Source organism: Corvus brachyrhynchos, unplaced genomic scaffold (genome assembly GCF_000691975.1).
Source record: "Corvus brachyrhynchos isolate BGI_N302 unplaced genomic scaffold, ASM69197v1 scaffold22, whole genome shotgun sequence".
In the NCBI taxonomy this organism is placed as follows: Eukaryota; Metazoa; Chordata; class Aves; order Passeriformes; family Corvidae; genus Corvus; species Corvus brachyrhynchos.
In genome coordinates this window covers 2,309,660-2,321,277 of record NW_008238355.1, presented here as the reverse complement: position 1 = coordinate 2,321,277, position 11,618 = coordinate 2,309,660, and the positions used below count along the sequence as shown (strand labels likewise).

Here is an 11,618-nt window from a genome sequence, read left to right as displayed (position 1 = left end):
ACGGTGTGCCGTAGGGATGCGGGGTGTGTGGCACTGCCGGTGTTACACTGCGGACGGAGCCTTGCCTTCCGCCGAGATGAGCTCACCACCACAGAGCTGGGAGGAGCAGCGCCGAGCACTGGGCAGGGTGAGGGTGAGAGATCTTTGCTGTCCAGGGTCAAATTAGTGTAAACTTGAGGGTTTCATAGCATGGTCCGTGTGCTGTTGCTGGATGAAGCTATCTCGACCCTCTCGTCCTCTCATGTCTTCTGCTGCTCTCTCATGTTTTGGTGGTTAAGTTAATCTCTCAGATGAACTCTTGATTCAATGGGAAACAAATCACGTTTTTTTCTGGGTAGGCTCTTCTGTCAGATGGAACTATCAATCCAACTGATTTTTCCTATGTAGAGGTCATGGATATGAGAATGTATGGTAATATAGGAAGCAAAACAGGATTACCCTTCCAACAGCAACCTGCTCTTAGATTATGCAAGTGCTAGTGACATGCTTTGCCTTGAATTTCAGAAACATGAACCCAGTTAGCAGAATTGGTTCAGCTAATGGATGGGCTGGCAGCAGAATTCATGGACCCTGTTCCACAGGAAGGTGGCCCATTGGGAAGTGGTGTGTTGGTAACACACTGTTTATTTTGCTCTATAGCACAGTGATGCGTGTGTGCTGGCTCGTGGGGAAAGAGAAATGGACTCAGCGAGTGAAACTGCCACACTTGGAAGCCGTGGTAATTGGGCGTGGCCCAGAGACTGGGATAACAGATAAGAAGTGTTCACGGCAGCCAGGTAAAGTGGTTTAGCTCAAAATTTCTGCATGCAGCAGCAGCTGAGCTTGCCTCGTTCCTCTGTGTGGTCTGCAGTGTTGCCTGGTTCTTGAAGTAATCAAACCTTTTTAATAAGCACTTGCGGAGATCTCTGGGACCTAAAAAATCAGAGACATCCAATGACAGGATGTCCGCCTCTGTAAACTAAAGCAATGAACCTTAGTGTGAGTTCCCAGGCCCACAGTTGTGTTTCGCTGCCTGCACCCATGCTTCATGAGCAGCAGTTCTTCTCCCTAGTATTCCACCAACTGACTTTTCGCATGACTTGTTATTTTATACATAAAATAACATGGTCTTGGAGAATATATGAAAATACCTGTCATCTATATCATCCTGCACACTTTCCCTGCCTTACCTTCTCTGCCTCTGAACACAGTCTTGCTCTATGCCTTATTGTCACAGAGGGCTGGTAAGAATATCAAGAATGTGTAGAAGACATCAACAGAATCCACCTTTATTCTGAATTAATTCCACCCTTGGCTCAGTGTATGGATTGGCTCTGTTTTGCCTGTTGTCCTGAAAAGAAGAGACGAGGCAGAAATATTCTTGGCATACATTCACAAAGATCAGCCTCAGAAGGAAGCAGATCCTCAGAAAGAGGAGTGTTTTCTGCACTGGGTGGTTAAGCAGAGTTCTTTTTATTTATACTGTGTTGTGACACTTTGTTGTTTCTTTTGCAGTTCAGTTAAAAGCAGACTGTAACAAGGGGTATGTCACAGTTAAGCAGGTAGGTTTTCATGTATGGATGTACAGTATTTTTGATACTTACTGAGACAGTTGTACTTAACTCCGAAAATGCTCCAAGTGATGATTCTGATCACTGGGTCTGAAGGACCTGAAGCTTTCTTATCACCAAGGGAGACTACAACTAGTGGCCTTCAGAAGTGAACTTTTTTTTCTTAAATGTGCACCTCAGTGAAAGACTGCACTATTCCTTCCAGATACGCTCCAGTCTAAGCCAGACTTGCAGCATCAGAGAATGTGCTTGTGAATCCTCAGTCAGTTCTTTAAGGTGCTGTATTTGGGAGATTTTGGACTTCTTCCACTAAACTTGCTTATCTTCCTCCTGAGCCTTAAACTTCGTAAGACAAGGCAGCTCTTTGTTTAAGGTTGAAGTCGTTGTGTTAATGGGACTACACAGTTGTAGAAGGTTTTTGTTTGGTTGGCTGATAGAGCCAAAGATGTGGTTATCTGGGAAGGGATGGGATGTGAGACAGCACTGCAGGCATGTTGTGCTACCAGCTGCATGGAGGCAGGCCTTCTTCCTGACACTTATGAGGCCCAGTATCTCTGAGATAATATGAAGGGGAAAATCTCTGGTGCTGGTGTTTGTGTGTGTGTGCCCACAGCATCACCCTGTGTGGACAACACAACACCATGTTCTGCCTACCAAGGGGTAACGCCATCTCTCAAAATGCCTCTAGAGCTCACTAAGCACAGGCACCCCACTAGTATCTGATGAATCCTGCAGAGATCTCTCAGAGAGTTTTTCACAGAAATCAACACTAGTCATGATTTGAGTATTATGTTACTGGAATCTCAAAACTGGGAATACTTTCTGGTGGTGGGTGCTAGAGTGTTGTCTCTGCCTGTTGAAGAGTTGCTTCCCAGGTGAGAGGTGTGTGGCACAAGGTTCCAGTGATCAGTTGTTTGGTACTGTATTATTCACTGATGGGAAGCATCCTTGACCTGAGTGAAACTGCAGAACTATGGATGAAAGAGATCCTGGCTGGAATCAGGCATGTGCTTCATTGCAGTGAATACCAAGTGAGAGGTATAGTATCATCTTGTGAAGCGTGCAGGTATTGTAGTGACAAAGCTAATTAAACACTCTCTGACAGAGTTCATCAGTCACAGAAGAGAGCCGGTTTCCTAAAGCCTGTTTTATGCATAAACATTAACAAAAAGCATTTTGCTGAAGACTCCTAATTTTCCTAGGGTCACCCACATGATGAGGAAAATTCCATCTATCAAGCAATCACTGTACGTTGCCTACACCGCAGTGCTACTGCACTAAAATAATTCACTAAAACTACTGTTACTCCTCAGAAATAGTTGCTACTGTTACTAGTTGTGTAATAGGTTGCTAATTTGTGAGGGAAGTGCAGCACATGTCATGCTGTAATTCTGTAGCTGCTGCAGACCCCGGCTAGCTGTGACACCACGCCATGAGGTTGTGTGCTGACAGCTGTGCCCGCAAGACTGGGACACAAGGAGGTGTCCACAGGTCTGGACTGCCTGGCCCACTAAAGCCGGTTGATGTGGGCAGTGAATACAAAATGCATTTGCTTTCCAGGATAGTGGTATTCCAGGAGGACGGAGCAGAAGTTGGTGATTCCACTTACAACATAATTTTCTACTATTTTTCCTTTTTCTGTCTACCAAAGATGGGGGTCAACCCAACTAGTGTTGATCTTGTGAATATTGGCAAGGATGAAGTGGTGAAAATGAAACCAGGCCAAGTTCTGCATATTGTGAATAATCTTTACCCCTACACGGTGCAATTTGCTGAAGAGTCTGGGAAAACTGTTCCACAAGCAGACAAGACGCCACATGAGGACTCCTGTGAGAATGATGATACAGAGCTTGTGCCTAGAAAAACAATGAAATTGGAGGTGGTGGATACACAAGGCAGTTCTACGAATCCCAAGCTAAGCAATACCAGTGTATCTACACATGAAGGAACTTCGAGCAAGCAGGCAAGTGTGTTGGTATTAATACTTGTGCTGTTTCTCCTGGGCTTGTCTTCTCCATGAGGAGACATGGTCTTTTACGTTTGTGGATTCTCCTGGTGGGAGGCATCTCAGGTGAACCCACATCCTCAAAGTATACAGAGCATGAGAGGTGTTACGTACTCCTCACATTACCCAGACCCTGGGAAAGTTACTTGGGACCCATTCTAACCTGATCTGAGGGTCAGGTGTGTGTGAGGGAGCTTCCCTGTAGCAGATGAGGATTTAATCTCTGGTTTCTGCTGCAGTTTCTGGTAAAAGGACAGTCTACATGAGCTCCATTTAGCTGGAGTTACCCAAAGATGCTGTCCTGGCTCTTGAATGGTTATCTAAAAGCAAGCGCACAGAGAATGGAACAACTTGAGCCTTTCTTTTATTTGTTTGTAATTGCATGGGGCTTTTTTCTCCTCCTGCTTTGTTCATTCCATGTGGCAGAACCATGTTTACATTAGTGAATGCTACTGCCCAAAATCTTTGAAAGGGAGTTTTTAGCCCTGGACATGGACAAAATAAAAGACCTTAATGCATTTGGAACAAGTGCAGTGCTGGAGGAGAAGGCACAGAAATGAAACCCCTCAAGACAAAATTCTAGTCTCAGGTTGCCTTGAGTTAACCACTTATTTCATTTGTGGACTTGGCCTAGTTATATTAGGGCCAGACTTGTGGTGGAATGAGCAGGGAGACAACGACTCACATTGTTTCCCTGCCAGCTTATACTTACGTTCAACTTAAATAGCTTGAATATCTTCCTCTATAAGTATATGATTAATATCATTGCTGATCTGAACAGCTAAAAATCTGTTTTGAAAAAGGTGCACTCAAGGCACACCTTCTATGAGGTGTTCAGTAACCAAGTTAAGAAACAGCTTGTATTGGTTTGATCCTCCTGTACCTTTCTTGTTTTCTCTACAAGCCACTGCACAATATAAAAAAATCAGTACGTCTAAGGATAAGGCCACATAGCACAACTACTTTGTGCTGTGCAGAGCAGTATGGGATAGGACAGTTAATGGAGACTTTTGTTCTTTCTTTGGCCCTTGCGATCCCTGAAGCAGAGGGCCTTATGCCATGACATGTGCAGGCAAATTACTAAATTTAAACACATTTATAGCTCCCTGTTGTTAAATTTTGAACATTTGGAATATTGAACTTTTCATCTTCATAGTATCTTGTTAAAAGTTTTCAAAAGTAGCTGGTGTGTTGGCATTTTACAGAAGGGAAATAATTCAGCTGTCATTCAGCTGTTATTATACTTCTGTATACTAATGAATGTTCTTAACTGAATCCTTTAAAATACATAATTGGATGCTTAATTGTCTTATAATTTATTTTTCCCGTTCTGTGCTATAGGAACATTTAGGACACTGGAGTCAGGGTCTAAAGAGTTCCATGCAAGATCCAAAAATGCAGGTGAGAGCTGTATACTTGTACGTTACAGCAGATCCTGTCTAGCAAAGCTAAATGAGCTTTCTTTCTTCCTTCTGCAATTTGCTTTAACAATCTGGTTAATCAGTGGAGTCCTGCATAAGGGCTGAAATGTACTTGCATCTCTCTGTAGTAACATTAACTTGGGAGTTTCTACTGTACTGATTTTGCAGAGTGTCATTGTCTTAAGTACTTTGAGCCCTCTGTACTGTGAGATTTGGCCAACAGATTTCAAAACGGTTGATGGAGAGCAGGCGAGCCATGCAGTTGCTTTGTTTCCTCAGGGAAACCAGCTAAAACAGGGTTGTTATTTGAAGCTGAGCAAGTCACAGAGATTCCCATTTTCCAGCAGTCATCATTGCCTTGTTTCTTAGTGCAGTTTCCTGGTTCCCAGCAAAGTCTTAACTTTCACACCTTTGTTGACAGGACCTCACCCCTGGTCTCACTGGGCCCCTTCAGGTGATGATCACTGTCAGGCTGAAAATAATTTAGAATCACAGAATATGTTGAGTTGGAAGACATCCATCAGGATCATTGAATCCAACTCTTAGCCCTGCACAGGACATCCCCAAAAATCCCACCATGTACCTGAGAGCATTGTCCAAGTGCTTCTTGGACTCTGTCAGACGTGGTGCTGTGACCACTTCCCTGGGGAGCCTCTCCAGTGCCCAAACACCCTCTGGGTGAAAAACCTTCTCTTGATATCCAACCTAAACCTCCCCTGATACAACTTCAGGCCATTCCCTTGGGTCCTCTAACTGGTCACAAGAGTCTAGATGTCAGTGTCTGCTCCTCCTCCTCACACTCTGACGTCTCAATGTCTTTTTCATATTGTGGCACCCAAAGCTGCCCCCAGCACTCAAGGTGAAGCTGCCCCAGTGCAGAGCAGGGTGGGACAATCCCCTCCCTTGCTCAGCTGGTGATGCTGTCCCTGATGCCCCCCAGGACACGGGTGGCCCTCCTGGCTGCCAGGGCACTGCTGGCTCATGTTCAACTTGCCACTGACCAGGACCCCCAGGTCCCTTTCCATGGAGCTGCTCTCCAGCCTCTCATTCCCCAGCGTGTATGTCCAGGGCTGCCCCATCCACATGCAGAATCCAGCACTTGCCTTTGTTAGACTTCTGCCCAGCCCTCTAATTTGTCCAGGTCTCTCTGCAGGGCCTCCCTGCCTTCAAGGGAGTTGACAGTTTCTCCCAGTTTAGTGTCATTGGCAAACTTGTTTTCTACTCATTCCAGTTCTGCGTCCAGGTCATTTATGAAGATGTTGAAGAGCACAGGGCTGAGGATGGAGCCCTGTGGAACCCCACCAGTGACAGGTCACCAGTCTGATGTCACCCCATTCACTGTAACCCTTTGTGCCCAACCTGTGAGCCAGTTCCTCAGTTAGCTGATAACTGAACAGAAGGCTCCAATTTCTTGATTGATTTTTTTTTAAGTGTGAAGTGTTGAACTGCGTAGATTTGTAGGGTAACTGCCCATTGTCCTAGAATTGCCAGTACTTTCAAATGAGTCTATCTATAGGGGATAGTAAAACTATGGAAATTCTTGCTTACTTTTTGAAACATGAAGCTTAATTTTCATCCCTGAAGCAGAATTCCATATAGTATTTACTAAAACAAGGCTTTCTTGACCCAAAATATAAGCAGGTTTTAAAACTGTTCTTTTAATGTTAGACACAAATAACTGTTTATGACTGAAGGTCAGCTTTATTAGTTGTAGTTTCAATCTGAATACACAAACAATAGAACTCCTATCTTTGCTTTTTAATCAATTATTAAATGGCAGTATTTCTTTCTTCTGAAAAGACTTGAAAGTGATCCTGTTCCTGCCGGCTGCAGAAGCAGACACTAACGTGTATATAAAATATCTTGCTACTGAAAGAATCAGTCCTGTGATTTGTGTACCTATAGAATTTTAATTTTCCTTCCTGTAACGACCAATCTGTATATAAACATACGAGAATAATTAGCAAAGGTGACAAAGACATCATCCATCTCTCATCAGCAGATCCACTGCTAAGAGACCAGAGACACAATACACAGTTTTTGCATCACAACCTGACAGCTTTTTATTGCTGGGTTCTCTCCACTGTTGTCCACAAACTTCCCAACCATTTCTCTTCCTCAGCTGCATTGAATTGTTGCAGGAGGCAAGACAAAATGAAAACAGGAAGAAGGGCATGATAGACAAGAATCTGTTCTCCGGCTTGTGAGTGATCTTACAAAGCAGCACACTGAATTGAATAGCTCAGACTTGAATGTTTTTGTCTTTGTAATGTTGGTAGAGGTCTGCAGCACACTGCTGGTAGCACGTCTGAGATTTGTGTTTCACTCCAGAAATCTGTGACAGATGTGGCAGCCCAGTGCATTCCTACATGTTCTGTATTGAGCACAGTGTTTTTTGTTTGTGACTGCAGTTTGAATGTAGCCTGATGGAAGTAGAGCTCCCTAGGACTCACTAGTATCTCGGTCCAGGTGATTTTCAAGAGTTCATATCCACCTATAGCTATGGTTAACTTACTGCAAAGTAAGATTAGAAAGCTTTTTTCCTTTTTTAATAAAGTATATGAAAAAGGATGCTTGAACACTTCTCCATAGCTACCTGATATATATTATGGAAGAAGGTGCTTATCCCGGAGCAACTTAGTTCCAACAAAAGTTCTCCTTGGATAGCATCTCTCCACTAAATATAGTGCTTATAGGAATAATATGTTTAACTTTCAATCAGAAAGTAACTTAGTTATTTGGTTTTTTCCAAGGTTTACAAAGATGAAAAGACTGTAGTCATCAAGGATAAATATCCCAAAGCACGTTTCCACTGGCTTATCTTACCATGGGACCCCATTTCAAGCCTGAAGTCAGTCACCAGGGACCACCTTGAACTCCTGGAACATATGCATGCAGTTGGGCAAAAAATGATTGAGCAGTGCCCTGCCAGAGAGAGCCTGGAGTTCAGACTGGGCTACCATGCTATCCCCAGTATGAGGTAAGATCTAGAGGAGTCATCTGGTGGAGGTGCTGCTTTTCCAGTTACACAGATTTGGGGCTAAATCTGTGAGGGGATTTGGCATTGCTCAAGAACAGGCAATCCTCAACACTACAGACAGCTCAGTCAGTGTGGAGGCCTTTGCTCCACACTGCTGTATAGATCCCAATGGACTTCATGGGCCTGGTGGGAAGTGCCTGTTGGGCTCTGCTAGCAGAGGCGTGTCTGGGACTGTGGAATGCCTGTGGTCCAGCCCCAGCAAAAGGGGCAGTGCTGCCAACACCAAGTCCTAGGGCATCCCCCTCCCAGAGCACCAGTGTGGGATTAGAGACTGACTCCTAGACCTGTCAAGTCCTACCTGATACTGAGCAAGGATTTGAGTCTTGTGTAAGTCCAGACCTTAGAATGTCCAAGTGCCTTAGATGCTGCAGTCAGTTGTTCACCAGTTCTTGAATGAAGCTTTTGGATACTGATAAGTCCCATTCAATTACCCTGCAAATACTAAAACTTTGGTTAATTACTAAGCCTTTAATAAACCTTTGGTTTGTTAACACTCCCGTCTCCACCTTTTTGGAAACTAGCAGGAATATAGTAGTGAGGGGCCAATGGAATATGCACAATAGTGACCCTGACTGCTTGTAAGTGAAATGCTTGGCAAGAGACAGAACAGACTGTTTCTTCTGTCACAGGGTCAGGACTGACCCACAAGGCTGGCACTCTGCTGAATCATGTTTGCAACTGATACATCTGCAAAACAACTTTGGTCATTAACCTTCTTCTCTCATATCTACGTTACTTTTTTTTTTTTCAGTCAGCTACATTTGCATGTAATCAGCCAGGATTTTGATTCTCCGGCCCTGAAAACAAAAAAGCACTGGAACTCTTTTACTACAGACTACTTCTTAAACTCTCAAGGTAATGATTAGAAAAAGTATTTTGTAACATATAATCCTGCTTGCAGGTTCTGGCTTTGGGCTTTTCTTCCAAATAAATGTGCAAGTCATACATTTTATTGCAGTAAGTGAAAGGTTTTATTTAATTTAAGGTATTGGGGAGTAGCATCCCCAATAAAAGGCAACAAATTTTTTGGCTGGTTTAAATTAGAAGGCAGCAATGACACACTGTGCATGTGAAACTCTGCAGAGAGATTTGCAGTGTCATGTGCTTCATGACACTGTGTGGTCCTGATACTTATGGTCTCTTATTTTTATTCCCAGATGTGATAGAGATGGTAAGAAGCAAGGGAAAAGTGATGGTGAAAGACCATACCTCTGAACTTCTCAAACTTCCCCTCAGATGCCATCGTTGTAAACAACAGCTGTCCACAATCCCACAGTTAAAGGAACATCTTAGGAAACACTGGCCAAAATGATTTTGCAAAAAAGCATCTTTCAATCTGTCTTCAGATTTCAAGCCAACACAAAGACCACCAAATGTTAATGGAAATGTATGTTTGTTAACTGGAATGACAAATGTAATGTGGGGAAAAGTAGCATGGAAACAGCAGCATACTAATTTAATAATAGCTTCAACAAAAAAACAAGCCCTCTTCTTTCTCCCTACTAAAAATATAAATAAAGTGACTTCTGACCTTGAAGCTTTTTGTTTGCAGTTTTGTTGTGCTACAGCCACACTAATCTGTAAGTGAACTGAAGTCTGGACAAAGTGCTTTGTTTGGATGAAAGGATTTATTTTAATTCAGAAGCTGAACTGAGGCCAGATGTAGGTTTCTACTGAGAGGAAACAAACAATGATTTAGAAGTCTTTCTCTTGATGTTTTCTGCCTACCACTGAAGTTCCTCCTAAGTGCTAATCTAAGCTTTAGAGATGTGGTTTTCACATTATAATGAACCAAGTTCATCTAAAGGATCCTTTTTTGTCTGATTTAGTTAATTTCAGTAAAACATATGGAACGTTGCCAAATGCAGGGTCCAGTATCTAACTCAAGATTTCTGTTCACATTCTCCACTTGTTTCAAAACTGTTTTGCCAAACCTTGCCATTTCCCACTTTTCTGGGTCTTCAAAGTATTTATTGTTCTCCTATGCCTCACTGTGCAAAATCTTTTCTTAAACCATTCATCTTTCACCAGAATGGAGTACAGTAAGGTGAAGGGTTGGCCATGGCCTAATTTAAAACACCAGTCACACTAGCTTTTTCTGACATCAGTAATATTATGCCTTATATTACAAAACAAAGCTTATAGAGTAAGGAACAATGACAAAAGCACAGCCAGTCTGTGAATTCATTCTTGACACAAACTAGGGCTTCAGCTAGCTCCAGAGGTGAAGCGCTAATGCTTTTCAATGGGAACTAATTTGGACCAAGGCCAGTTGCGAATGCTGGAGAGACATGGTCTTCCTCATGGGCAGGAAGGGAAGCCATGCTTCTTCACAGTGAAATGCACTGCTTATGGCCCATGGCCCATCCCATCTGGGAGGGAGTTGTGGTTTTAGTACCTCTCAGAGCAGGTCTGAGTGAAGCACAAACTGCTGCAGTCCATCTGTATGGGAAAGGCAGCTATTCTGGTCACAATTGCCACACTCAAATGCAGAGCACGATTCTGAGGGACAAGCCTATGTATGATGTAAATCAGTGGCGTCACCAGGAAAACCACTGCCACCAGGGCTGACCCCTGGGGGAAGGATGGCAGCATGTCCAGCGCTTGCTGTGTAAGGTCATCGCTGTATGGGAAAGGTCTGCAGGAATGACAGCAGTGGGCACAAGCTCTCTGAAGCCAAGGGTAGCCTCAAGGCCGTGAAGGAAACTAAGGCAGAGGACATAGATATTGGCACAGGTTACTTCATGCGTGGCTTTGCAGGGGGACCCACAGCCTTCCTGTATTTTTTCATCGACAGCTGGTAAGTCCATACAGGAGACTGTGAGCAACCAATACAGCATCTTTGCTGGAAGAGAGCTTCAGAATAGCAGCATAACCTGAACACTCATCAAACAGTGATAAAGCATCTCCCTTCCACCCTTGGCTGCAATTAGACCTCTGCTGGAGCTGTATTATTTTTTGTGATATCGTTACAGGAATGAGGCCTAAAGCCAAGGAAGATACGATAAAGGACTTTTCATGAGATTTGCCATGAGATAGTGGTGAAGGGATTAACATGGGCTGCTGGTAAACTGATGGGGTGACAGGTTATCAGGTGGAGGGCAAGATGACCCTGGCCACTGCACCCATCCAGGTGGAAAAGAGAGTGGTTCAAGAGTTCTGTTCCACCCTTATGAAAACTCCACTGCCTCTGTCCTCTTTACAACTCTCAATACTCAATTACACCTAAAGCGGTTGTCTCCCCCTCCACCCCATTTACAACTGCAGTAACAAAGTATTTGACTAGAGTCTCATCTCTGCTTCTCCCAAAAAGAATAAATTTATCCTTTGAAAGCCTCCAAGGCAGAGGATGAGAACATGACCACCTTGCAGACAAGTCAAGGGACTTGCTCCTCTCTTCCCAAAGAGCAGGGATGACTCTTTGGAAAGATCTGTGCCTCTGACTCCATTGGAGTATACCCAAGAACACTTGTACATAGCACTGTACACTTGTATTTTGCAGGTGCAGTTATCATTGACCATCTAACAGGAACCGATAATCTGTTGCTCTAGTGAACCACACTATTTGTGGATCTGTTAATGAAAGCTCCTACTGAACTTGA

The 11,618-nt window shown here is 43.6% G+C and overlaps 1 protein-coding gene across 2 annotated transcripts; it reads left to right on the top strand.

The window, feature by feature from the left end:
- Nucleotides 1–15: 15 nt before the first annotated feature.
- Nucleotides 16–9,553, top strand: APTX (aprataxin). 2 transcript variants are annotated; one of them, XM_008634523.2, is made up of 8 exons: nucleotides 16–127; nucleotides 640–776; nucleotides 1,495–1,541; nucleotides 3,202–3,513; nucleotides 4,897–4,956; nucleotides 7,730–7,956; nucleotides 8,768–8,871; nucleotides 9,174–9,553. In XM_008634523.2, the coding sequence occupies exons 2-8, from the start codon at nucleotides 647–649 to the stop codon at nucleotides 9,326–9,328; spliced, it is 1,035 nt and encodes a 344-aa protein (XP_008632745.1). In that variant the 5' UTR covers nucleotides 16–127; nucleotides 640–646; the 3' UTR covers nucleotides 9,329–9,553. The 2 variants fall into 2 exon arrangements, with proteins under 2 accessions (XP_008632745.1, XP_017590848.1); XM_017735359.1 differs by lacking the exons at nucleotides 16–127; nucleotides 1,495–1,541 and having other exon boundaries at nucleotides 695–776.
- The last annotated feature ends 2,065 nt before the right edge of the window (nucleotides 9,554–11,618 follow it).

Bases quoted from the DNA above. Each gene is read 5' to 3' on its own strand.
- APTX (XM_008634523.2), top strand. From the start codon at position 647: ATGCGTGTGTGCTGGCTCGTGGGGAAAGAGAAATGGACTCAGCGAGTG. The intron at 777-1,494 runs GTAAAGTGGTTT...TTTCTTTTGCAG, and splicing joins GAAGTGTTCACGGCAGCCAG to TTCAGTTAAAAGCAGACTGT. The intron at 4,957-7,729 runs GTGAGAGCTGTA...GTTTTTTCCAAG, and splicing joins TGCAAGATCCAAAAATGCAG to GTTTACAAAGATGAAAAGAC.